The sequence below is a fragment of the Onychomys torridus genome, chromosome 7 (genome assembly GCF_903995425.1).
Source record: "Onychomys torridus chromosome 7, mOncTor1.1, whole genome shotgun sequence".
In the NCBI taxonomy this organism is placed as follows: Eukaryota; Metazoa; Chordata; class Mammalia; order Rodentia; family Cricetidae; genus Onychomys; species Onychomys torridus.
In genome coordinates, this window is record NC_050449.1 from 93,747,405 (window position 1) to 93,773,208 (window position 25,804).

At 44.4% G+C, this 25,804-nt stretch overlaps 1 protein-coding gene across 1 annotated transcript in view; it reads right to left on the bottom strand.

Moving 5' to 3' along the window:
- Positions 1 to 16,269: 16,269 nt before the first annotated feature.
- Positions 16,270 to 25,804, bottom strand: part of Pccb (propionyl-CoA carboxylase subunit beta) — a 61,507-nt gene continuing 51,972 nt past the window's right edge. Inside the window, exons 11-15 of the mRNA XM_036193875.1 lie at positions 19,627 to 19,734; positions 19,330 to 19,430; positions 18,878 to 18,976; positions 17,698 to 17,797; positions 16,270 to 16,515 (exon numbers count right to left, since the gene is read on the bottom strand). Of these exons, the coding sequence (XP_036049768.1) occupies positions 16,394 to 16,515; positions 17,698 to 17,797; positions 18,878 to 18,976; positions 19,330 to 19,430; positions 19,627 to 19,734 (530 nt within the window). The 3' untranslated portion in view covers positions 16,270 to 16,393. The remainder of the gene's footprint in view (positions 16,516 to 17,697; positions 17,798 to 18,877; positions 18,977 to 19,329; positions 19,431 to 19,626; positions 19,735 to 25,804) is intronic.

Below are 25,804 nucleotides of genomic sequence, written 5' to 3' on the forward strand. Positions count from 1 at the left end.
TCAAAATTTGTATAGACTTTTATATCTTAGAACACTTTTTTATCAAGAAACCTAGTAACTTTAGAAAAAGTAAGGCTTGATTTTTAATCTATAAAATGAGCTGACAAGTTGGCTATAGCCTTCTAAACTTAAATATTTTAAAAACTGAGCCGGGCAGTAGTGGCACACGCCTTTAATCCCAGCACTCGGGAGGCAGAGCCAGGTGGATCTTTGTAAGTTCAGAGGCCAGCCTGGTCTACAGAGCGAGATCCAGGAAAGGCACAAAGATACACAGAGAAACCCTGTCTTGAAGGAAAAACAACAACAACAACAAAAAAAACTGTTCCTAAGGTTTAAAATTTCTCAAATGTCTTCCTTTAATATCAAAAATAAAGTACCTTCTTTTAAGAGGGAGAAAACATGGCATAACCACAATTTAGCTACAATAGTGAGATTGTAGTTAAATAACTGGGATTCATTCAGAAGAATGAGGTGGGGGTAAGCATTTCCAAGGCTGGTTGGCTGATTGTGGGGCCAAGTCTGAATGTGGTAGTAGGTGCATTTTCCATGAGTGAGGTAGAGGAGAAATATGAGATCCAATGGATTGTTATCTTCAGTGTCCCAGAGATTAAGCGAGGATCAATTTAAATGGCACTCAAACTGCTCAGTGATTCATCAAAGGGGAGGTGGCAGGTGAGGGAGACATGCCACGCAGATGTGGCAGGCAGGAGGCAGTGTGGTGGAAAGTTACTCACACCATACAGACACAGCATCCATGTGGAAAGTTTTATTGGGGGGAAGGATAGGAAAGAAGGGAAAGAGAAAAAGGAAGAAAGGAAGAGAGGAAGTGTGCACAATATATATATATATATATATATATATATATATATATATATATATATATAGAGAGAGAGAGAGAGAGAGAGAGAGAGAGGAAGAAGAGAGAGGGGTTTTTTTCTTAAAGGGAACTTTACATAAGATGATGTCAGGATGCTGGGTGCGTCCCCAAGGAGCCAATCTGAATGCCAACACCAGGGTAGAGCATTTGCCTAGTATACATGAAACATTTCTCAGTACTACAAAATAAAAAATTTTGAAGATCACAAATAACCTAATGATGTACCTCATGGTCTTAGGGATTGAGAATTAAAGATTATGGCAGAAGTTAATATTGGAGACTAAAAGTGGTACAAGAATAGGCTTTCAAATGAATTTGTTTTATAGATATCAAATTCACTAGCCCTTGGGCATACTAATCAAAATAAAGAAGACCCAAATTAACAAAAGAAAACATTACAACAAATACTAATGAAATCCAGATGATCATTAAGAAAGTTTTTGGAAATGTACATTAACACCAGGCAGTGGTGGCACATTCTGGCCTACATCCAAAGCTACACAGAGAAACCCTGTCTCAAAAAGAGACAGACACAGAGATAGATAGATAGATAGATAGATAGATAGATAGAGAGAGAGAGAGAGAGACATTGGACTCTCCTCCAATCTTGTCTCTACAGACAAATTAACATTTATATTTGGTATAATTACAAACACAGTTCTAGGTATATTAAACACATTTATTAACTTGTCTTAATTACCCTTGTTTTAAAAATTCATTAAAAAAAACTAAAAATTCTTCAAGATTGTGAAGTTTAGATGGGTGGTCGTGGTGCACACTTCTAAGCCCAGCACTTGGGAGGCAGAGGCAGGTGGATCCCTGTGAGTTCAAGACCATCCTGGACTAAAGAGAAAGTTCCAGTACAGCCAGGGCTATGCAGAGAAAGCCTGTCGAGAGAGAGAGAGAGAGAGAGAGAGAGAGAGAGAGAGAGAGAGAAAGAGAAAAGAAAAAAGAAAGATTGTGAACCTAAAAAATAACAATATAGGGCTGGAGAGCTGGCTCAGCCATTAAAGGCTAGGCTCACAACCAAAAAATAACAATATAAACTAGTGCAGCCAAAACGAGTGGTCAGTGCTGTTAGAAATAATTTCAGGGTCACAAAGAAAGAGACCACGACTCCAACAAAGTGTCTAGACAAAGAAAACTTTACTCTTGGATAAAGAGGATGTGCTTGGGAGAGCAGAGGCACGAACACTGAGGTAAGAAGTACATTGCTTTTTATTCTAACTCAGGTGGTGACTGTGCCTTTTCTCCATTGGCTGAGGTCCAGCCTCACAGCTTCAATTGACCAGTCTGAAAGGAACTGGCACACAGGAAGTGAAAGAGGGAGGAAATGGGGGTCACTGCTCCTCAGAGAAGGGTTATCAAATTCCAATAATACAGCAGTGGACCTTTGTATGAACAAAGGTTTTATTGTGTGTATATGGGGGTGGTGGTGACAATTATCAGTCGGTCTGCCTGGGTTAGATATAAAAAGGAGACATGGGTTGGGGATTTAGCTCAGTGGTAGAGCGCTTGCCTAGCAAGCGCAAGGCCCTGGGTTCCATCCTCAGCTCAAAAAAAAACAAAAACAAAAACAAAACCAAAAACCAAAAACCAAAAAACAGACATTAAGGCCCAGCATAGGCTGCATCTCTAGCCTCTTGCCTAAGCAACTGATTCCTCTTTGCCTCCAGCCACTGTAGCTGCCTGTTAGGTCCAAGGCAGTACCCCAAAATGACAGTGCTTATTTAATTTCGGCCAGGAAAACAGGATTATTACTAGGTAAACAGAGGCCTAATGACAGGTTTCTGTTTACCAGGAACTATTGGTAAAATTATTAAGGCCACTCCACATAGTTAAAAGGGAGGTTTATTTTGTGGGGTAACTTACAAATGAAGGGATAGGTTGCAGGGTCTGGGAAAGGTATGGCACAGTCTGGCGGTGTTCTCTAGAGAACTCTGCTTAGTCTGCCTCCAGCGTCCAGGATCCCAGACCCGAGACCTCTCCTCTCGATCCTGGGTCTTCAGCTTCTTCCCTCAGCCCCGCCTTGTGGGCGTGACCATTACAGAAGCCTCATTGGGGGTTGGAACTTCCAGGCCAAGGCTGGGATGGCTACCCACTACAAGGAACCTCCCTTAATCCACCCCAATGTCAGCTACTTCAGGCAGGGCCTCTAGCTCAAATCCTCCCAACCCTGTGGATGTCACGTAAGACCTGCTTGCTTTCCCACCATGTTGCACTTCCTCTGTCCCCGCAACAGGTAGCCTTGGCAATTCAATCTCCAATAAGCCTTTCTTTCTACCCAGGGAGTGGTCTAGTTCAGTGGTTTCATCGTGCCCTGCCCTCGCTTACACTGCCCACTGACAGCAGCATGTCTAGCACTTAAAAATCTATTCTCAGTGTTCTCTTTGGGATCTGTGCTTTCCCAAGACTTGACTCTTGGCTGACACACATTCACAGGAGCCTTCCAAGTCTAACCATTTCAAAGTGTCAGCTGCCTTTGATAACTGGCTAGTGCTGGAGGCACACTGCTAAGAAATCCTTTAAGTTACCTCTAGAAGCCAATAAATACATCATGTAAAGCAATGTGCTAAAACTAAAGCAAAACAAAACAAATCCTAACAAAACAAGCAAACAACGACAATATATATATATATATATACCATAGAGGTCTGGTGTTACCTCCTTAGTATAACAGGGGTAATTCCCTGGAAGCTCAGTGACACCAGAAGTTCATGAGTACCACCACTTTGTTTTATCTCATGTGGAATAAAACTAGGATGGTAGCAAAGTTATAGAACATTCACTGTCATTATGTCACTAGCTATGATGGTGACAGACCGCATGGTTACTTTTTCATTTTCTCAGCTTTCATGGTAATTCTCCATCAGGGCACAAGTCCCTGAGAAATCCACATACAACAGGCTAAATGTGGACATATATAACCATAGTTAGGTTAGCATGGATAAAGGAAGAGATGATACCTATAATTTGCAAGTAGCCCAAATTATCAAAGGAACAGGAAAGAATCCCATGGTCTCATCAAAAGAGAACTGAGTCCACATATCTTACCACACAAACTATAAGTTTAAATGCCAAATGCTACCATCTGGATCTTGGTTTAACCTCCCATTAACCCCCAGGAACAAAATATTGCTTGGCGCCATTTTATCTTGATCATTGTGTTAACTAAGATAAGACAATCTGTAACTTTCATTACTGGCTGGAACTTAAGATCTTTGGGCCGGTCGGTGGTGGCACACGCCTTTAATCACAGCACTTGGGAGGCAGAGCCAGGGCAGATCTCTATGAGTTCGAGGCCAGCCTGGTCTCCAAAGCGAGTTCCAGGAAAGGCACAAAGCTGTAGTGGATAGCCATCCCAGCATTGGCCTGGAAGTTCCAACCCCCATTGAGGCTTCAGTAATGATCACGCCCACAAGGCGGGGCAGAGTAGGGAGTGGAAGACCGAGGATCAAGAGGAGGTCGCTCTCTTGGTTCCGGGACACGGGACGCAGGAGGAGACCGAGCAGAGTTCTCCAGAGAACACCGCCGGACTGCCCTATACCTTTGCCAGACCCTGCAACCTACCCCTTTATTTGTAAGTTACCCCACAAAAATAAACCTCCCTTTTAACTACGTGGAGTGGCCTTAATAATTTCACCAATATCTGGCGCCCAACGTGGGGCACGAACCCACGACCCTGAGATTAAGAGTCTCATGCTCTACCAACTCCCTCCTCTGCCCCGCCTTGTGGGCGTGATCATTACTGAAGCCTCAATGGGGGTTGGAACTTCCAGGCCAATGCTGGGATGGCTATCCACTACACAAAGCTACACAGAGAAACCCTGTCTTGAAAAAAAAAAAACAAAAACAAACAAACAAAAAAAACAAAAAAAAACAAACTTTGGAAACCAATTTGTTAAAATAGTTAATCCTAACCTAAAACCTTAGTAACCCTGTGTGGCATTTGGGGCAGAGAGTTTCAGGCAGGGTTTCTCTGTGTCGCTCTGGATGTCCTAGAACTTGCTCTTTAGACCAGGCTAGTCTCAAACTCAGAGCTCTGTCTTGCCTCTGTATCTCAAGTGCTGGAATTAAAGGTGCATGCCACTACCACCAGGCCTGTGTGGCACTATCACTCAGATAGAAAAGCAGCTGCCAGATGGCATATTCTAAGCCAGTCAGACTTAACCAACCAAGAGACTGCCTTCATCTCTTCAATGTTTTCTAGGATCTGAGGGGCCTGGGTGGATAGGGAAAGAAGAGAGAATCTTGTGACCACAGGGAGAAGATAGAGGCTTAACCTAAGCTTATGGGCCTTTCTTTGTTCAATGTCTCCTTTGGTACAGCAAGGATAGTTAGATTGAACAGAGTAAGGACCTGTGAGCCAGCCAGGGGAATTGGTTTTCCTCTGTATGAGGGAAATATTTCCTTTCTTTGGTTTCTTTCCTTTTTTTTTTTTTTTTTCCTTTTTTCTTTAGGGTCCTTTGTACCCACATTATTTTCCCATCTTGGTTTATTTTGTGCTCAATACCCCTTTATGGAAATCTCTTGCACTAAGTTTCATGTCAAAGACAAGTCTCAACACCCAGGATGACCTGGCCACCAAAGAAATACTTTGATGTTGCCCATAGCATTTCCTACCTTTGGTCTATGCACAGAGACATTTTATTACCATGGTAATTTCCTTGAGCCAGTTCTTTCTGCTTTGTCCAGAGACTTCTAATCCCTGGGTTCTTTTGCTGATCTAGTAAGTGACAGAGGCCCAGAACTCAAGAACAACCAAAGTAAGAGCTGATTGGGCATGTCTCCCCAGGGAGGGATCTGAAGCCTTACCTCTGATGAGCTAGGATCCCAAACAAGCCCCCAAATTGTTAGATTAAGTTCAGTGTTACAAAGGAAGATACCACCATTCCAACTAAAGTATCTGGGCAAGGCAAATTTTACTCTTGACCAAGAGGGTGTGCTTAGAAGAGCAAACACTCTGAGACAAGGAGTGCATTTGGTTTCTATTCTAACTCAGATGGTGATTGTTTTTTCCCCATCAGCTGGAGTCCAATTTCATAGTCTTAATTCAATTGACTAGTCTGGAAAGAATTCACACACAGGAAATAAAGAAGGAAGGGGTCATTGCTCCAGCCATCAAATTCCTAGAATACAGTAGTGGACTTTCGTATAAACAAATGTTTTACTGGGTTGGGGAGGTTAAAACATTTACATAGAAGTCTAACCAGGTGGGAGCTGAGTATTTGGTAGAAAAAATTCATATTTGATTGCTTCTTACAGTACGGAGGCTCCTCACAAAACTAAACACAGAACTACAGAATGAGCCACCCTATCACTCCTGGGTTTTATGCATGAGAGACTCTCCACACACCACAGAGACAATCCACATATTCACATCTACTACACTATTCACAATAGCTAAAGGACAGAAGGTTAGACACCCATCATCCACACAAATAGAGAAACAAAATACATACATATACACAGCAGAATTTCTGCTTTCCTCTATAAAGAATAATGATATTGGGACTAGAAAGATGGCTCAGTGGATAAAAGCACTTGGTGCAAACTCAGACAATCTGAGTATAATCCCTAGGACTGCATAATTGAAGAGAAAAAACTCCTTCAGGTCATCCTCTGATCTCTCTCTCTCTCTCTCTCTCTCTCTCTCTCTCTCTCTCTCTATATATATATATATATATATATATATATATATATATATATATATATATACGTATATATATATATGTGTGTGTGTATATATATATATATATATATATATATATATATATGCACAGGTGCATGCACCAAATAAATAGATGTGAAGAAGATGAGGATTGACACCTAAGATTGTCTTCTGACCACTGTATGCAAACTATCACATGTGTACATCTGTGTTCACATGAATACATACACACACACATATATACATACATACATACACACACACACACACACACACACACACACATATATAAAGGTATGTTTTTAATGTCATGAACACCAATAAGCTGTTACAGAACAGCCCAACTAGGATGATAATCAAAGAGAAAAACGATCTAAAGAGTATAAAAAATAATTATCGCAGTCTGGGGGAGGCCACTCCCCAAAACTGCTCCAAGGTTGTGAATAGAAGACCTCAGAGCAGCAAGGGCTTTGGGAACTTGTTTATCTGAGGGTATTTAGAAATAAGTTCCTATCTGACAGGTAAATAAACGCATATGCTTTCTTATGGTAACTTTCTCTTTTACTTCATCTTGAAAACTCCTCTCTGAAAATCTCTTATTCTCTCTCCTGCCTAGCTACTCATGTTTTCCCTCTGCACACCCACACCAAAACTCTCACGCTGGCAGCTAGCTCTTTACACAGCTCTACAGAGCAGCAGCTCCTTTTCACAGCCCTCCTGCATAGCTCTACAGAGCCCCCCTCACATCTCTTTACCTAGTGTTATGTTTTTCTACTCTGTTGCATTCCTTCACACACTCCTGAATCATTCATTCACTTTTTACTTATTCACTTTCTCACCTTACTCTCATACTTCTCCGCCCAACTTTAGACAATTATATGTTACATTTTCTTTCTGCTCATTCAGCTACATCCTTCACTCAGCACGCACACCTACACATACACACTCACTACTCTCTCAAAGTCAAACTCTGGACAATTATATGTTACATTTTCAGGGTCCAACCCACTCTCATAACACATGATAAGTCACACAGTTTTTCTCAGGCTAGGAAGGTTGCACTGACCCGAGAGTTAGAAATACTTGGCCATGCACATAGCTCTAAGTTGGTGAGGATTCCCAGACAGAAAGTAAACAGTTGGCTAAACCTTGAGCCTAGGAGTACATACAATCAATGACTGTAGGGTGTTATGTCTTAATATAAACAGCTTGACCTTGATTTAGCAATAAATGCCTGGGATCTTGTCTTAGTCTATTTTGAATCGGAATCTAAAATTAGCGGCCATTGAGACTGAGAAGACTGTTACTCTCCTGTGTCGATTAAGAAAACTGTTCTGGTGTATTTTCTATTAATCAGATTACACAGATTATAATACATTTTACCGATTTATTGATACAGAATTATACAGATTAAACAGAAATCATCTTCCTGACCACCCACAGCTATAAGTGTGCCCAAAGATGTAAAACACACTCCCAATGGGCTGAGGAAGGAACGCCAATGCTGTTATTTTTAGGAAGGTATTGTGGTGGCCCATGAGAAAGTTACAGACGAAAACCACCAGTTTCCATGGCCAGTGCCCCCATGGACTTTGCCTTGTGGGTTTCTGTAGTTAGAGTTTTCCTGCCTGGCCCATAGTCAGGACAAATGTCTCTCATCCGCCAGTCCCACAGTCGCTCAGACCCAACCAAGAAAGCACACAGAAACTTACATTGTTTACAAACTGTATGGCCGTGGCAGGCTTCTTGTTATCTACTTCTTCTATCTTAAATTAACCCATTTCTGTTAGTCTATACTTTGCCACGTGCCTTGTGGCTAACCAGTGTCTTTACACGTTGCTTCTCATGGAGGCAGCTGGCGGTGTCTCTCTCCAGCCTTCTACTTCCCAGAATACCCTTCTCTCTTGTCCTGCCTATACTTCCTGCCTGGCCACTGCCCAATCAGAACTTTATTTACATAGAGCGATATCCACAGCACTTCCCCTTTTCTTTTTTTTTTTTTAAAGGAAGGTTTTAACTTTTACATAGTACAATTACATATAACAAAACAATTATCAAGCAAGAATTATAGTTACAATATTAAAGAAGATATCCTATCTATCTTATATTTGTGAATCTAAAGTTTTATATCTAACTTATTTTTTATCATAACTGAGGAAATTATAACTATCTAGTCTTCAACCACATCAAAGACCTCAGAAGGATATAATATTACCTGAGAACCGGGAGAAGGATATAAGCAATTTTTAGGAGTCTTGCAAGAGTAGACAGAGACAGCTGGCAGCCTGGACAGTCATCTAATGTTTCTTAGTAAAGTTGGGGCATTTGTCTTTAGCCCACAGGGCTAGAGTCTCTCGGTCACTTCTCTCAGTGTTCTGTAGAATGTCTGGTAGTTTCCTCTGTGAAGCAGGAACCTGAAGGACCATTTTGTCAAGCAAAGTTCAGTGGTCACCTTTTTATGGGTCCTGCATGTCCAGTCGATCAAGCAGTTCAGGCAAGAACAGTTTCTTGTCCAAATGGCTATTTTTGTCAAGGTGAAGATAAACTCCATATGAAGTGTCTTCAATGCCCATCCTCCTCTCTGAAGTAAAACAGTGCTGCCAGGAGCAGACATGTCTCATTGTCCAGAAAGTCTAAATTTTAAAAGTATTTTAAATGCCATATTCTGTAGGTCTTTGAAGTATTTGAAGATTACCTATCTACCTGAAGTATCTCTGTGTATACCTAGAAGACTTAACTAACATGGCTACAAGTATGATTATCCTAGATGATTAATTATTAATCTATTTTCAATTATCCATTTCAATTTAAAATGAGCTATACAAACATAATACCTTAAACATGAGTAGAAATATACACACAGTATAACAAAATTAAGTTCGTATCAATAGACTAAAATCTATACCAATGTAAAACATTTTAAACAAGTTGTTGCTCTTTAGAAGTAAGTTCCTTAATCTACCCTTTTATCCTATTATATCTATATCATATCCCCTTTTCTTCTTTAGAAAGAGATCGTGTTTATAATAAATCTACTTTAAAGAAAAATATTGGTTTTTCTCTGTCCCACACCAGAGGGCTCTTCTGATTTGGGACACAAGAATCTCTTAACCTTTTCTTTTAGCAATATGTCTGGGTTTAGAGAAGGAGTGAGCCAATTCCATCTCCAAAGCCAGCTTGATAATTTTGGGAATGTGGACGTAGTTTCTCTTACTACTTCCTGCTGGAGGGGGGCGCTGCATCTTATGGGGACACAAAGAAAATTTTAGGATTATGGAGTAGTCCATTAGGGTGAACCTCTGAGCCAGTTGCCTTGAAAACATTCTGGATGTCAGATCATCTGGGCCATGGTGTCATCGGAGACCTTTCAGGTGGTCTTGGCTGATCAAACCCGATGTATCTTAATCTGGAACAAATCCATAGCCTCTGGCTTTCTGTGGAAACAAAAGCAGAGACTCCTTTCCAAAGCAACATATCCTTATATCCAAATTTTGAAGTCAAGATACCTTTAAAATTTACATATTTTTTTAACTCAACAGCTTTTACGATCAAATCTTTTTCTGCAGTTAAAAGTCCCAAAGACAAGACAAACCAGATTCTCTGTGTAATATCCATCTTTGTAAGATTGAAACACCGCTGTGGCTGCTGGCTCCGCCCACCTCAGCTTTCCAACATGGCGGTGGTACAGTTTACTGCCAGCTCTGTGTCTGGAGCCATGTGTACCATCAACTATCAGAAGCAGTTCTATTAAAGCAGCACATAGCCCAGAAATCTTTTTTTTTTTTTTTTAACTAGCAAAGGCTAAATCCACCACGCAGCAGAGTAAAGTGTCGCTTATAGATTCCTCATTCCCGCCACACTGCAGGTCAGACACACACGCCAGGAACCCAGCATAGTAGCTTAAACCGGCAGGCTGCAGCTAACTTGAGAGAGACAACTAGGAAGCTGTTTTTAGCTCCGTTTTAGAATCTTTTTTCTCAGGTTTAGGTGGAAACTCTTGCCAACACATTAGTGCTGTGGATATCGCTCTATGTAAATAAAGTTCTGATTGGGCAGTGGCCAGGCAGGAAGTATAGGCGGGACAAGAGAGAAGAGTATTCTGGGAAGTAGAAGGCTGGAGAGAGACACCGCCAGCCGCCGCCATGAGAAGCAACGTGTAAAGACACTGGTTAGCCACAAGGCACGTGGCAAAGAATAGATGAACAGAAATGGGTTAATTTAAGATAGAAGAAGCAGATAACAAGCAGCCTGCCACAGCCATATAGTTTCTAAACAATGTAAGTTTCTGTGTGCTTTCTTGGTTGGGTCTGAGCGACTGTGGGACTGGCGGATGAGAGACATTTGTCCTGACTATGGGCCAGGCAGGAAAACTCTAACAGAATTATACAGATTAAACAGAAATCATCTTCCTGACCACCCACAGCTATAAGTGTGCCCAAAGATGTAAAACACACTCCCAATGGGCTGAGGAAGGAACGCCAATGCTGTTATTTTTAGGAAGGTATTGTGGTGGCCCATGAGAAAGTTACAGACGAAAACCACCAGTTTCCATGGCCAGTGCCCCCATGGACTTTGCCTTGTGGGTTTCCCCAAACCAAGAGTTATTCATCTGGCAGGTTGACCTGTTAAATACTAGTTGTCACTTGCTGTATACTCTCATGGCCTCCTACAAATAATCTTACATCAAAAAAACAAAAAAACAAAAAAACAAAAAAAACAAATCCTTGTAAAAAAGTAGAGGAAGCTCCGAGTGAATAAAGTCCTGAGTGCATTTTGACACAGGCATGGTCTGTCCAGGACTCCAGTTCTAACTGGCTCCAGAGAAACAGTGAAGCTTTTTTTTTTTTTCAAGAGTCCCAAGTGTGTGTTTGTGAATGCTTGATCAGTGTGCAAAGACTAGCAACTGTGGTTTCCTTCTCCTAGGTGTTTAAACCCAAGGCTGCTCACATACAAAGATCTACAGAGACAGCTAGCTCCTCCTCTGAGCTGGATCTAACGAGCACACTGAGACCTCAGGTTGCACTGGCAGTGTGGGAGAACCCCACTTGATGCAAGCCTCACTGTACATGAGTCTGTGTTGTCTGTCCTTTATTCCTTCCTTCATTGCTCCTAGCCAGGATTCTAGGTCCCAAAGCCATGTGGGTCATGTTGGGAATAGAACCACTGTGCTGGCTTCCCATTACTGTGATAAAATACTTCAGAGAACCAACTTCAAAGGACAACTGGGAGGAAGAAGGACTCATAGTTTCAGAGGCTCTGTTCCATGGGAACACGGCCTTCCTGCTCTGAGCCTGTGGCAGAAGTGTGTGATGGAGGGAGGCAGAAGACTCAGTGTAGTCAGAAGCACAGTGAGGTGATGGACCCCAAAAGTCCTTCAAGGGCACACTCCTCATGAGTTCTTCCTGCTGGGTTCCATCTCTCACAAGTTCTAACCAATAGCACCCCAGATTGGGGACCAGGTCTGCAAAGCTTTGGAGGTCACATATCCAAACCATAACATTCCATTCTGGCCCCCAAAGGCTCATGTTCATTTCATAATGCAAAATGCATTTTTAGATCATCCAAAGTTTTAACTGGTCCAATGTAGCTCAAAAAATGCAACATTTTTCTCTGACACAGAAGGCAAATTCATTTGTCAGCTCTGGTTCAAATCAAAAGCAAATTACACATTTTAAAGCTACAGTGGTGCCAGACAGTGGTGGTGCACACCTTTAATCCCAGCACTTGGGAGGCAGAGGCAGGAGGATTTCTGTGAGTTTGAGGCCAGCCTGGTCTCCAGAGCGAGTTCTAGGACAACCAGGACTACACAGAGAAACCCTGACTCGAAAACTCCAACACCACCACACCAAAGCAAACAAACCAAAGAACCCCAAGCAACATCAAACCACCAACAAAGCAGATCCTGCAAGTCCGTGTCTAACCGCCAAAGGCACACGGTGATGTACAGATGCTCCAGAGGGCTGTGTAGTCCTCACCTAGGAGCTTCCCGGCTGCAGTCTAGCCACACATCCACTCGTTGGGGCTGGCTGTGCTTTCTGCCTGGCACAGCCCTCAGTGCAGTTGGCACTCCATGTTCCTGGCATCTGACATGCTGGGTCTCCGATACTGCTCTGATGTCACACCTTAGGAATTTCTTACAGGATTTCAACCCTACCATATACAAAGTAGTCTTATCTGACTGTGGGCTGCCAGGTGTGGGTGCTGCACAAGAGGGGTACTTGGTCTTAATCACTGAGTCACTTTCCCAGCCTCCCAATAATCAACTTTTTCCAAGTTTATCCAGGGGCTGGTAAGATGTCTCTGCAGGGAAAGGCACTTGCTTCCAAGCCTGAGGACCCAAAATCAATCCCTAGGATTCCACTGTAGCAGGAATCTTAACAGGTCTTATTAATAAGAACATACCTGAGGCCAGTTATTGGGGTGAATGCTGGAAGATCAGAGAAGCAGAACAAGCCACGGCTACCTCACCTCGCCAGTTCCTCAGCTGATCCTGTTTCCTCAGACTGCAAGCTTCTGAGTCCTCATCCAGAATGAATCTCAGCTGAACTGTGTTGCCCCAAAGCCTAAAAGCTTAGCCAGCCAAATGCTGCTAGTTTCTGGTCTTCACGCCTTATATATCTTTCTACTTTCTGCCGTCACTCCCTGGGATTAAAGGCTGGATTTCTGGATTAAAGGTGTGTGTCACCATGCCTGGCTGTTTCTAATGTGGGCTTGAATTCAGAGATCCAGAGGTATTTCTGTCTCTGGAATGCTAGGATTAAAGGTGTGTGCTACCACTGCCTATCCTCATGTTTAATATTGTGGCTGTCCTGTTCTCTGACCCCAGATAAGTTTATTAGCCTGCACAATATTTTTGGGAACATAATACCACATTCCACCAGTTGCCCCCTGACTGACACATATGTGCCAGGGTTCCCAAACACACATGAATGCAAAACACAGGATAAAATGATTTTAAGAAATTATCTGAGCTTCTGGTTTTAGCCCGAGGTCCTGTGGCACAGTATGACATGGCAGAAGTGGAGACCTGTCCACAAAGGGAGTGAGAAGGGCTGGGACCCTGACATCACTTACGACGGCACTTCACCTGTGAGGCTCCACCACCTCCAACAGCACCAAGTCTCTAACACATAGGCCTTTAGGGGACAGTCATCCAGGTCACACTGCTGGTAGGTATGAGGAAAGTGGGGAACACACAATCATGTGTTAAGCTGACATTGAAATAATGATGCATCAGCTAAAAGATGCTCACACACCTGAGGAGCCTTGGGTCTGTAACACATGCAAGTCCTCCACTGTGAGGAACACTAGATCGTGGCTCAGCTTGGAGTGGCAGCCCACAGTCTGCAGCTCAGGAGTAAGCAGGGTGACCATAGGTACACTGCACAGTCAGCAGATTAAGGTTGTCAAGAAATGGAGAAAGCCTTGAAGAGCACGTAAACAAGCAAAGGTGTCTGAACCACTGAAACCCTGCCTATCCCACTGCAGACCCAGGGGACTGGACCACACCTTCAGCAAAAGACAAAAGCAGGACACCTCACTTTAGACCTACTGCTGCATAGTTACAAGATGGTGTGCACTTACATCACTGAGCAAGCGGGTGGGCCATGCTAAAGATAAGGGAGCCAAAGATGGAGTGGGAATGGCAATGATTCATAGGATTAGGAATTAGAAATTCTACAATGTATCACTTTAAAATGTATTTATTTCCATGTACCCACCCCTACACATATACATTGTAATGGTACCCCACTTGCACATGTACTGGAGGCTTGATTACCAGTTGACAGGATTACTGGGAGTAATCCCAAGAGTTCTGTCCTCATCAATGGGCTAATCCCTTTGTGGATTCATAGTACACTATCACAGAGAAGGGATAGGAAGAGGAAGTGGGGGCTGATAGCTGGCAGCGAGCTTGACAACATGGTCCTGTTATCACGAAGTTCTGCTTTACCTCAGAACAAGCAACTGATACCTCCAAAGCCATGAGCTAAAGTCAGTATTTCCTTTTCAATTGTTTGGCTTAGGTATTGTCACCACAAGCAACAAAGAGGCCTCAGAGACACATTTATTTGTGTGAATACTTTCTGGTACTGGCTATCACATCCTAGTAGCCATGTGAACATCCAACCCAATTTTTTGCTGGATGTTCACATTGGAACATCCTAACTTTTGCTCCTTAGAGAAAACACAGGCTCTGGGGCCAGACAATGAGATGCAGGAAGAACCTAGCCTATTCCCTGGTGTCAGAACATAAGGAAGTTCTCCAATAATTACTAAAAGATCAGAGCCCAAGGGGCTAGCTTGAAGACACTTCCCCTGTGAGCTTCAAATGAGTACCTTGAAATCACAGCGAAGACAGGTCTAAACTGACACCAGGAAAGAGCAGGCAGAGAAAGTACTAAAACCCAGAAAGAAGATAACACTGGAGTCTCCACATCCGACAAGCAGCTCAGTGACTGAGCACACTCTAGCAACAAGCAGAAAGCCTACAGACAGGCAGGCAGGGCTGAACGCCCCACACGCCAGTAACAATTACAATGGGAAAACAGGCACCTTTGAGGCCACTCAATCTGCCACCAATAACAGGGAAACCTACGTCATGTTCTGATGTAACAACAAAGGGACAGTTATGACTCTTACCTCAAACTAAACATTAGGAGGCGACCAGACAAATCCAAATCAAGGGACATCTTGGGTAAAGGGACCTGCCACCAAGCTTATGATCTGAGTTTAATCCTCAGACTGCATCGTGGAAGGAGAGAACCAATTCCTGCCAAGTTTGTCCTCTGACCACACACAAGAGCCACAACAGTCACTTAAGACACACACATACCACACACTCATGCACATGCACAATATTAACAACTGGAGACTTGGTGGCAAGCACATGATAAAGTCCTAGTAACACTTTACAGGCTCAACCCTTTTTGTAACGAAAGTGTTTGGAAACATAGGAACACCTTCATGGTCTGGAAATCACACAAGGCAATATTGGATACTCTATCTTACTAAGAATCTATTCTGCTAGACAGACTGGAATGGCAGACACCTCATGTAACCACCAACAATTCATAGAGGATCAGGACTTATTCTAACACTCCTACTCAACAGTAAAGAAACTGAGGCATATTAAATAAACTGCCCTAAAACCATATTATCTTATCTAGGGATAAAAACTAATTCCTTGAGGGGGGATACACAGGTATGTTGTATTAGTATGTTTTTATTACTATAACAAAATACTGAAGGCAGGCCAACTTTATCAAGTGGTTTTGTTAGCTCACAGTTCTGAGACCCAATGGCAAGGTGGTGAACTGTTGGAGAAGTTCTGGTGAGAACCATCCCAGCTGCATCTCACGTGGCGTACACATGTGAGTGCGTGCCTGTGTGCGTGTAGAGGTCACACAGCCAACAAGCAGCTAGGGAAAGACTAAGATTTCAGAACCTTCAAGAGCACAAAGCATGGCCAAACTGACCTCAACAGTCCGCTATGTCTCACCTCTCACCATTACCACACGGGAGGTCAAGCTCCAACATGACGACCTTTGAGGGCCACGTGAACCACATTTATTAACAGGGCCTGCTCCAATACTATAATTCTTTTCTTTCCTTCTGGTTTTCTTGTATTGGTTGAGATTTTTACCATAAAAATGGAGTATTTACTCAAAAAATACCAACTAAGATTTTAATACAGCAAATAATGTTACACTAGGCACAATAACTCTTTCTAAAATTTAATCAATTTCCAAGGCCAGTAGATCCCATTTTTCATGATTATAAAAGGCAGGGATGGGCTACAAAAGGCCGGTTGTTCAACTGCTGGTCTATTTCCTCTGAGCAGCTCACAATGGGATATTTGCATGTTTCCTCCAAGGACGATGGACCTTCTTGCTGGCCAAGACTTCCAGGTCACAGCAGATCCGAGCTCGAGTAGAAGATGGCTGAATGATGTCATCCACGAACCCTGGTGAATTGAAGAAAGCAGGGCCGTTGTGTGGGTGGGTGGAGTCATCCACCCTAGCCACGCTCTCAGCCCCACAGGCCAACTGTGTGGGCAGCGCTTGACTTGGCAGAGAGACGCCAGGCCTACAAACACTCTCCAGACCCTTGAGGCCTCCCTGCTCTACCAGGCTCCCAACCTTTGGCATAGGAGCACTAGGCAAGATAAGGAAAATGTGGCCTCTCCCTTCCTTCTTTGATCCAGGGCCTCCACCCTGCCAGGATGGACTCAACAGGAAACAAAATTAAGAAAGTATATATGGGGCTGGAGAGATGGCTCAGCAGTTAAGAGCACTACTGCTCTTCCAGAGGACCTGAGCTGGGATCACCAAACCTACTTCAGGTAGTTCAGAACCTCCAGCTCAAAGAAATCTGATGCCCTCTCTGGCTTCTGTAGTTGCGCATGCACAGGCCCATCACATGTGTGCGTGCGCACACACACACACACACACACACACACACACACACACACACACACACACCATACATACACATAGACAAATAAAAAACAAAACAAAATTTTTCAAAAGAAAAACCACATACAGCTTCTCCATCCCTGTCCACGGGTCCTCAGACAGTACAACTTTGTTCCGTGGAGAGACGGTCAGTTTTCTTCCCTGGCCTGGGACTTGCTTTTATCAATACAATGTGACAAAAATGACAATGGAGCTTCCCAGACCTAGGCCACAGGGCCTGAGCTCCCTTCCTTTTTAGCTACTCTTGGGACACTAAGAAGAGAAGCCCGGACTGGTCTAGGGAGGTGACGAAGGACCAGCAAGCAGGCAACATTACCTTGAAAGAAAGGCCATCTTGGACTGTTAAGGTAGCAGCTGGCTTCAGTGAAAACAGTCCCAGCAAAACCCAAAGAACCACCAGCTAGGCCCAGAACCCAGCGAGGGAGGAGAGGCTTTTAGCCACTAGGTCTGGAGTGGACTGGATGACTGGGCCATCACCTAGGAACAGAACCCTGCCACCAGCAGCCTGCTCAGGCCCACTGTGCAGTCCCAGATCCTGCCTGGGCACAGCCCCATCACTCCCTAGGCAACAAATACAACTGCCAAGATAACAGTCGGCTCTGTACAACTTTCTAGAAAGAACAAGCAAGTGACTGGGCAGATGGACCACACATGCGCCCACTGGGCCCCACCTCTCACGGCTGCAGGGAAAGGATTGGCGAACTTCTCCACATACTCTGCCTGGACGGCTTCCACATCTTGGCGTCCTTTGAAGATGATCTCCACAGCACCCTGTGAGAGGAGGTAAAGTTTCCCCAGAGTGGGCTCTCAACCCAGACAGTCGTCGGTTCCTTGTCACTCTGTGGCTGTGAACCTCACAGGAAATCCGAGCAAAGAGACAGGCCATGCACAGGGCTCTCTCTCGTGCTCTGGGGCTGAGGACAGAATGCTGGGCTGTGGTTCCGATTCTGCCCCTCTCTTCACTCTGCACTCCTTCTCGTTCTCTGCAGCCAGGATGTTTAGCCTGTTTTCCACTAAGTGCTGTTTTTCCTGTGGTAGTTTAAACAGGTATGGCATCCACAGACCCATGTGAATGAATGATTAGTCATAGGGAGTGGCACTATTTGGTGGTGTGGCCTTGTTGGAGGAAGTGCGTCACTGGGGGTTGGGGTGGGATTTGAGGTCTCCTATGCTCAAGCAACAAACACTGAGCTACACCCAGTGTGGCTCACAGTCTCCATTTGCTGCCTGAGGATCAAGATACAGAACTCTCAGCTCGTTCTCCAACACCACGTCTGCCTGCACATCGCCATGACGATAATGGACTAAAGCTCTGGAAACCAGTCCAACTAAATGTTCTCTTTTAGAAGAGTTGCCATGGTCATGGTTTCTCTTCACAGCAACAGAACTCTAACTCAAACTGATTCAGGAAGCACATGAGGAGGGCTTGGCCTTCAAGTGGGAACACTCTGGAACCCTGGAGAGTCAACTGGCTCAACCCTGATAGCTCTTTCTAAGCCAGGGGAAACCACCAAAGATAGAACTTTAGCTTCTAGTGGGTGGGAAGGGGTGGCTTTAGGCACCCCAAGAGATGAGATGGGTTGGTGAGAAACTGTCCCAATGGTAAATTCAGCTGACTCTCCTCTCTCTCCCTGGGTCCTTTCCAAAGCCATCTTTTCCTCTGCCATGAAGACACTGATCCATGTCTCTGCTGTTGGGAAGACAGGGAGCAGACTGGCTAGGAAGGGGGCTTTCCAGGATTAGGCCCTGCTCCCTTCAGCCCTGATCTGGACTCTTTCTACATTTCCAGCCACACAAGGACTCTATTAGGAGAGTTCCTGGGCCCAGGAAAGTGCTGATAGATGTCTTTACCTTTGCGCCCATGACTGCAATCTCAGCTGTGGGCCAGGCATAGTTGGTGTCGCCAAGAAGGTGTTTGGAGCTCATGACATCATAGGCACCTCCATAGGCCTAGAACAAACCAAATGCTAAGTGTCAATACCAGGGACGAGCAAATCATATCCCCAAATCCTCCAGAAAGCCAAAGGAGATGGGCCATGCCTTAATGGCCCCACAAGGCCAAGGTCCAGAGACCCTTCATAGTCTACACCACCTGCTGCTGCTGGCTTTCCCTGCTGCAGGGAGACCATGGACACCCCTGCAACACATTATGGGCCAGAAAGAGCCCTCTAGACATTTCACAATAGTGAGCAAGAGGCATGCCTCCTTCCAGACCAGGACACTTCATGGAAGACCACCTCAGCCATGTTGCTGGAAGCATGGGGGACATGCTCCTGGGTCAGGCTCTGAGCGGAGGCCCTTACCTTCCTGGTGATGACTGTGATTTTGGGCACAGTTGCCTCAGCAAATGCATAGAGCAGCTTGGCACCATGTCGGATGATGCCACCGTACTCCTGTGCCGTGCCTAGGTCATGAGGAAGAGTTACATTAAAGCCCTTGCAAGGTCTCATGGCTGTGACAACCTCAGAGAGAGTCAATCCTCACAAGGCCCTATCTTCTGGACAACAGAAGACAGAGAAGTCAGAGCTCTGGGGACCATGAGAGACCTCCACATACATTGAACACAACCGCCTCTCCCACCCACCTGCACCAAGACTCACCAGGCAGGAAGCCAGGAACATCAACAAAAGTGATGAGTGGAATGTTGAATGCATCACAGAATCTGACAAAGCGAGCCCCCTTCACAGATGAATTAATGTCCAAGCACCCTACAAGGAGGAAGATTATCCATGGGAAGCTTCTAGACAATGCCATCTCCATCCACGGTTGGAATACTCCCCCATCAAGCACCCAGTCCTGGCTTCCAAGGCTGTGCAGGTTCATCTGACTGCCCTCAGGGGCACTCATGCCAGGCAAACAAGGCTGGGCTGGCACTAGTGGCAGAACACAGTCTGGGACAGCTAGCCAAGTTCTTTCCCAGAGATTGAAGGGCAGTCAGCTCAAGTCCAGCCTGGTGTGCCCAAGGAGACCCTTAGTTACTCAGAGGGGTTCTAGAGAAAGCAGAGCTGGACTCTGGCTCTATGCTCCATCAAGCTATTACCCTTGGGAAATTCCCTTTCCAGCTTGAGGTTCTTCACCTGCAAAGGAGGGAAGTCACCACCTCCTACAGCATAAAGTAGGAGGCGTAAAGGACATGGCTCTGTAATGTCAGCTTGAGCAGGCCACTAGTGGGTACTAGTAAGTCCCCCACACACTCAAGGGGCTTGCAATCATCTTCAGACTTTTAATTTATGCACGTTACTTGCTGCCCTAAGAGAGACTTACATACTTCTTTTTTTATTAAACAAAAAAGGGGGACTTGCTGACAGCCATGGGAATGTACAGCAGTGACAACTAGTGTTTAACAGGTCGACCCACCAGCCCCACCTGATGGGGAGCCCCACCTGGCAAGGCTATGGGGTCACTGGCTGTGGAAACCAGTTGTTTTCTGTCTGTAATTTCTCTCATGTGCCACCACATTTCTTCCCTAAGAACTGCTATGGGTGTTTGTGTGTTTATCTCAAGAAAATATTCCATCTTTGGGCACACTTATAGGTGTGGATGGTCAGGAAGATGATTTCTGTTTAAGTGGTATAATTCTAATGAATAAAAATAATACCAGAATATTTTTCTTTATTGACACAGGAAAGCAACAGTATTCTCAGTCACAAAGACAGCTAATTTTAGACTTCAGAACAAACTCAAAATAGATAAACTTCCCCTGCAGAAAATACACAAAGACACGATCCCAGTATTGCTGAATCAAAGTCAGAACTGAAGCAACTTTGGTAGTCATAACCCTCTACAGTAATTGACTACATATACTCCTAGGTTCAAGGTTCAGCCAACTGTTTACACTCTGTCTGGGAACCCTCACCAACTTAGAGCTACATGCTTAGCCAAGTGTTAAACCATCTGGTCAGCGTGACCTTCCTAGCCTAAGAGAAACTGTGTGACTTATCATGTGTTATGAGAATGGGTTGGACCCTGAAAATGTAACATATAATTGTGCAGAGTTTGAGCATGAGAGAGCAGAGTAAATGTATATGAGTGAGAGTGTGTGGGTGTGTGCTGAGTGAGGGATGCAGCTAAATGGGCAGAGAGAAAAGTGTAAAAGATGAGAAGATGGAGAAGTGTGAGATTCAAAAGAAGAAGCATCAGAATAAAGTGAGAGAGTGAATGAATGAGAGAATGAGTGAGTAAAAAGTGAACAAATGATGTAATAATATATGTGAAAGAATGTAGCAGAGGAGATAGAAGAAATGCTTATAGAAGAGAGATATGGAGCTATGTAAAAAAATTTACTGAACAATGAAGAAAGCTTTTCTATGATGGCTCAGATACAGAGAAAACACAAATATCCATTCATGTTTAAAAGCAAGCAGTAGGAGCTGGAGAAATGTTTCAGAGCACTGGCTGTTCTTGCAGAAGACCCAGGTTTGGATCCCAGCACCTACATGGCTTACAGCCATCTGTAACTCCAATTGGGCGGATTCAATACACTCTTCTGGCATCCATAGACACTGCACACATAGTGCACAGACTCACGTGCAGGCAAAACACTCATACACACAAAATAAAAATTTTAAAAACCCTAAATGAGGATTGATCAAATTCCTACAATTTGATCAAGCAATTTATCAATAGTCTTTTACACTCATAGGACAAAAGAATAAAGCTGATGAGACACATTCTCCCCACTGCTCAGCACCTGAAGACTTGCTGTGGGAACACAATGATCTGACTGTGGTCTTCTAGTCAGGGCCTTTGGACATGGGTGGCTACCTACCATGTGTGATATGCCTAGTGTGACTGAGGATCTCAATTTTTAATTCCATTTTATTTAAATTATTTGCTTCTACCATTTTAATAATGTTAGAATTTATTAATCAAAACTGTAACATATCTTCTTTTTTTGAGTTTTTGGGACAAGATTTCTCTATGAAACAGTCCTGGCTGTCCCGGAACTCACTCTGTAGGCCAGTGGAAGTTACTCAACTATACTTGTCTCAAATTATATAATTACAAAAGAATTTATTACAATAATAAAAATTTAGGGGCTGCAGTAATGGCTCAGGGGTCAAGAGTACTTGGTGCTCTTGTAGAAAGGATCTGGGTTCAGTTCTCAGTACCCATGTGGTGGCTCACAATGAGTTCCATGGGGTCCAACACCCTCTTCTGACCTCCTTGGGAACAGGCATGCATGTAGTACATATCCATTCACGCACTGAAAATGTAAGAATTTGCTGGGCAGTGGTGGTGCACACCTTTATCTGGCACCTGGGAGGCAGAGGCAGGCGGATCTCTGAGTTTGAGGCTAGCCTGGTCTACAGAGTGAGCTCCAGGATACAGAGAAACCATGTTTTGAAAAATCAAAGAGGGATGGGCTTGAGAAATGGTTCAGCGGTTAAGAGCATTAGCTGTTCTTACAGAGAACCCAGGTGGATTCCCAGCACCCACATGGCAGTTCACAACTATCTGTAACTCCAGTTCCAGGGGATCCAGCATCCTTAGACAGACATACATGCAGACAAAACACCAACGCTCATAAAAAAAAATAACAATAAAAACAAACAAACAAAAAAAAGAGAACAAAGCGGGGTAGGGGTGGAGGTGGGGGGGGGGGGTGGTGGTAAGATGTGAAACATTATCATAACTTTTTGTTGTTGTTTTTTGAGACAGTAGTTTTGGTGCTTGTCCTGGATCTTGCTCTGTAGACCAGGCTGGCCTTGAACTCAGAGATCCACCTACCTCTGCCTCCTGAGTGCTGGAATTAAGAGTATGTGCTGCCACCACTCAGCCAAAACTGTAACATATCTACACATATGTGCACCCACACTAATAATAAGTACAATGAAAATAAAATGATTTTTAAAAGAAAAAGATATGAAGTCAAAGACCTGTAGAAGCTAACTTAAAAACTCACAGACTGGGCTACAAATGTATTTCTGAGGCAGAGCACTTGGCCTGAGCAGTGTGGCCCTAGGTCCCATTGCTAGCAACATGCATGTGTGTACAAACTTGCTGATGACTTGAGGATAACAATCTGGAGAATCTTTGCTGTGGGGCTGTCCTGTGCATAGGGATGTTGAGCAGTTATCTCTGGCTTCTATCCATGAGAGAAGCCTAGTACCCCATTTGTGACGACTAAAACCATATTCAACATAGCCAAATGTCCCCAAGACATCAAGAAGACCCCAGGTTAAAAACTATAAAGTAGCTGGCTGTGATGGTGCACGCCTTTAATCCCAGAACTTAGGAGGCAGTGGCAGGCGGATCTCTGTTAGTTTGAGGCCAGACTGGTACACAAAACGAGTTCCAGGACAGCCAGGGATATTACACAGAAAAATCCCGTCTCAAAAAACCATAAAAACCAAAACAAAAATAACAGCAAAAACTATGATGCTACAGTAATCAGGGTTAGCATGGCAGGCATCAAGACAGCTATGTGGGAAGAAATGAACAAGCACCAAGACGGCCAGTGACTGGAGAAAGAGGTCCAATGGAAATGCTGATGGGCAAGGCCAGAGAGCACCCCACAGCTAATGCACTTGCTGTGAAAGTGTGGTGACTGGTGGGTCCCTGAACCCACATGAGAAGCAGGGCCCCGCAGCATGTACCTGTAACACCAGTGTTCCTAAGGCCAAACAGGAACCCAATAGAGGTAGAGCCTGGTCTATGCAGAGGTGATGAGAATTCTAGGACCCACATGAAGGTTGTTCTCTGACCTCCACACATGCACCTATATATACATACATGCATATATGCACACATACAAACGTAAGTTATTTTTTAAAACGTATCTAATGTAGAAAAGAATGAGAGTTAATGCCTTTCTCTATATACACACAAATCCATTCAAAATAGGTCATGGGCCCAACCATGAAGCCCAGAGCTGCAGAGTTCAGAGCTAACCTTACGACTTCCAGAGGACAGGGTCCAAGACGCTCCAGCCACAAATGAAAATGTCACCAGTTGAGACTTAATCAGAGTCTCAAAATTTCTGTGCATAAAAGGAAACCATTAAAAAGTAAGGAGGAAGCTGGGCAGTGCTGGTGCACACCTTTAATCCCAATCCCAGCACTCGGGGAGAGGTAGAGGTAGGCTGATCTCTACAGAGCGAGATCCAGGACAGGCTCCAAAGCTACACAGAGAAACCATGTCTCAAAAATCCAAAAAAAAAAAAAAGGAAGGAAGGAAGGAAGGAAGGAAGGAAGGAAGGAAGGAGGGAGGGAGGGAAGGAAGGAAGGAAGGAAGGAAGGAAGGAAGGAGGGAGGGAGGGAGGGAGGGAGGGAAGGAAGGAAGGAAGGAAGGAAGGGAGGGAGGGAGGGAGGGAGGGAGGGAGGGAGGGAGGAGAGATGGTTCAGCAGTTAAGAGCACTGGCTACTCTTCTGGAGGACCCCAGGTTGGGTTCCCAGCATTCACATGGCAGCTCACAGCCAGCATCCAGGGGATCTGATGACCTCTTCTGGCCTTCACTGGTACCAGGCACACATATGGTGCACATACATGCAGGCAAAACACCCACACGTGTGAAATGTTCTTAAATGAGTAAGGGCCAGGTGTGGTCATGCATGCCTCAGGCTCATAACTGGAAGGCTGAGCAGAAGGATCATGACATGCTTAAAGCCCATCTGGAATAACTGTCAGGTTCCTGGTCAGCTAGGGCTACATAGCAAAACCCTGTCTCCCCTTCCCTCCTCTCAACTCCCTGCTGGGGGAAAAAAAGAAGAAGAAGAAGAAAATTTAACAGTCACAAATCAAGAAAAACACAAGGTTCCCAGTCCTACAAAGGATTCATGTCCAGAGTACACAGAGAACCCTGGGAGCTATCAGAGACCTGAAACCCAGAAGCAAGGCTCCCTCTGCAACAATGGGCAATGCCTGCTCTGGGTGATGGCAGGAGAGTGGGAACTGTCCTCACGCACAGTCAGGACCATCTCAAGAAGAACCAGAGAGCTGGGCTTCCCTGGGGTGGGGGGGGGGTGGAAAGGAGGCACTGGAACTCAAACCCAGAGCCTGTGTAGGCTGGGCAGGCCTCTACCACTCAGCTGCAATCTCTGCCCTGAGAGCTATACATGCCGCCGTTTACATTATAGCTGCATATGGTTTAAATGTGTAAGTCTCCAACTTGAGGCACAAACCCACCCTCCCTGGTTCTGGAGGATACAGAGCTGACTTCATTCACAAGTTACTGTGTAAATCTGCTCTCAGCTGGCATGGCTGCTGGAAGACCATAAGACACTCACCTGCTCTGCCTGGTTCAGAACTCGGCCAGTCTGAAGCTTGGTGAGCACTGCTCAAAAACTCGGCAAGAGAAAAGAGTTTTCAAACAGCCGAAAGGCAAACAGCTGGGGGCCATCAGTAGAGAAGGTGCCCGAAGCTAAGTTCCATGATAGCAGCATTATCCTAACACCAAACCAAGACAGAAAAAGACTACTCCAGCTCAGCGTCTGTCACCAACACACAGAGAAGTCAGCAAAACACTGTGAAAAACAACAATGAATGAAAAGAACTGTATATCGCAACCAAATGAGATTTAACTCAGGTAAGCAAATTTGGTTCAACCACTGAAAAGCAGTTAATGTAATAATCGGCCAACTTAACAGTCTAAAGAAAAGGTCACTGATCATATAAATAAATGCAGGGAAAGCATTTGACAAAATCCAATAGCCATTTAAGATTCATAAAAGGGGGGAGGAGCGTACGCCTTTAATCCCAGCACTTGGGAGGAAGAGGCAGGTGGATCTCTGTGAGTTTGAGGCCAGCCTGGTCTACAGAGTGAGATCCAGGAAAGGC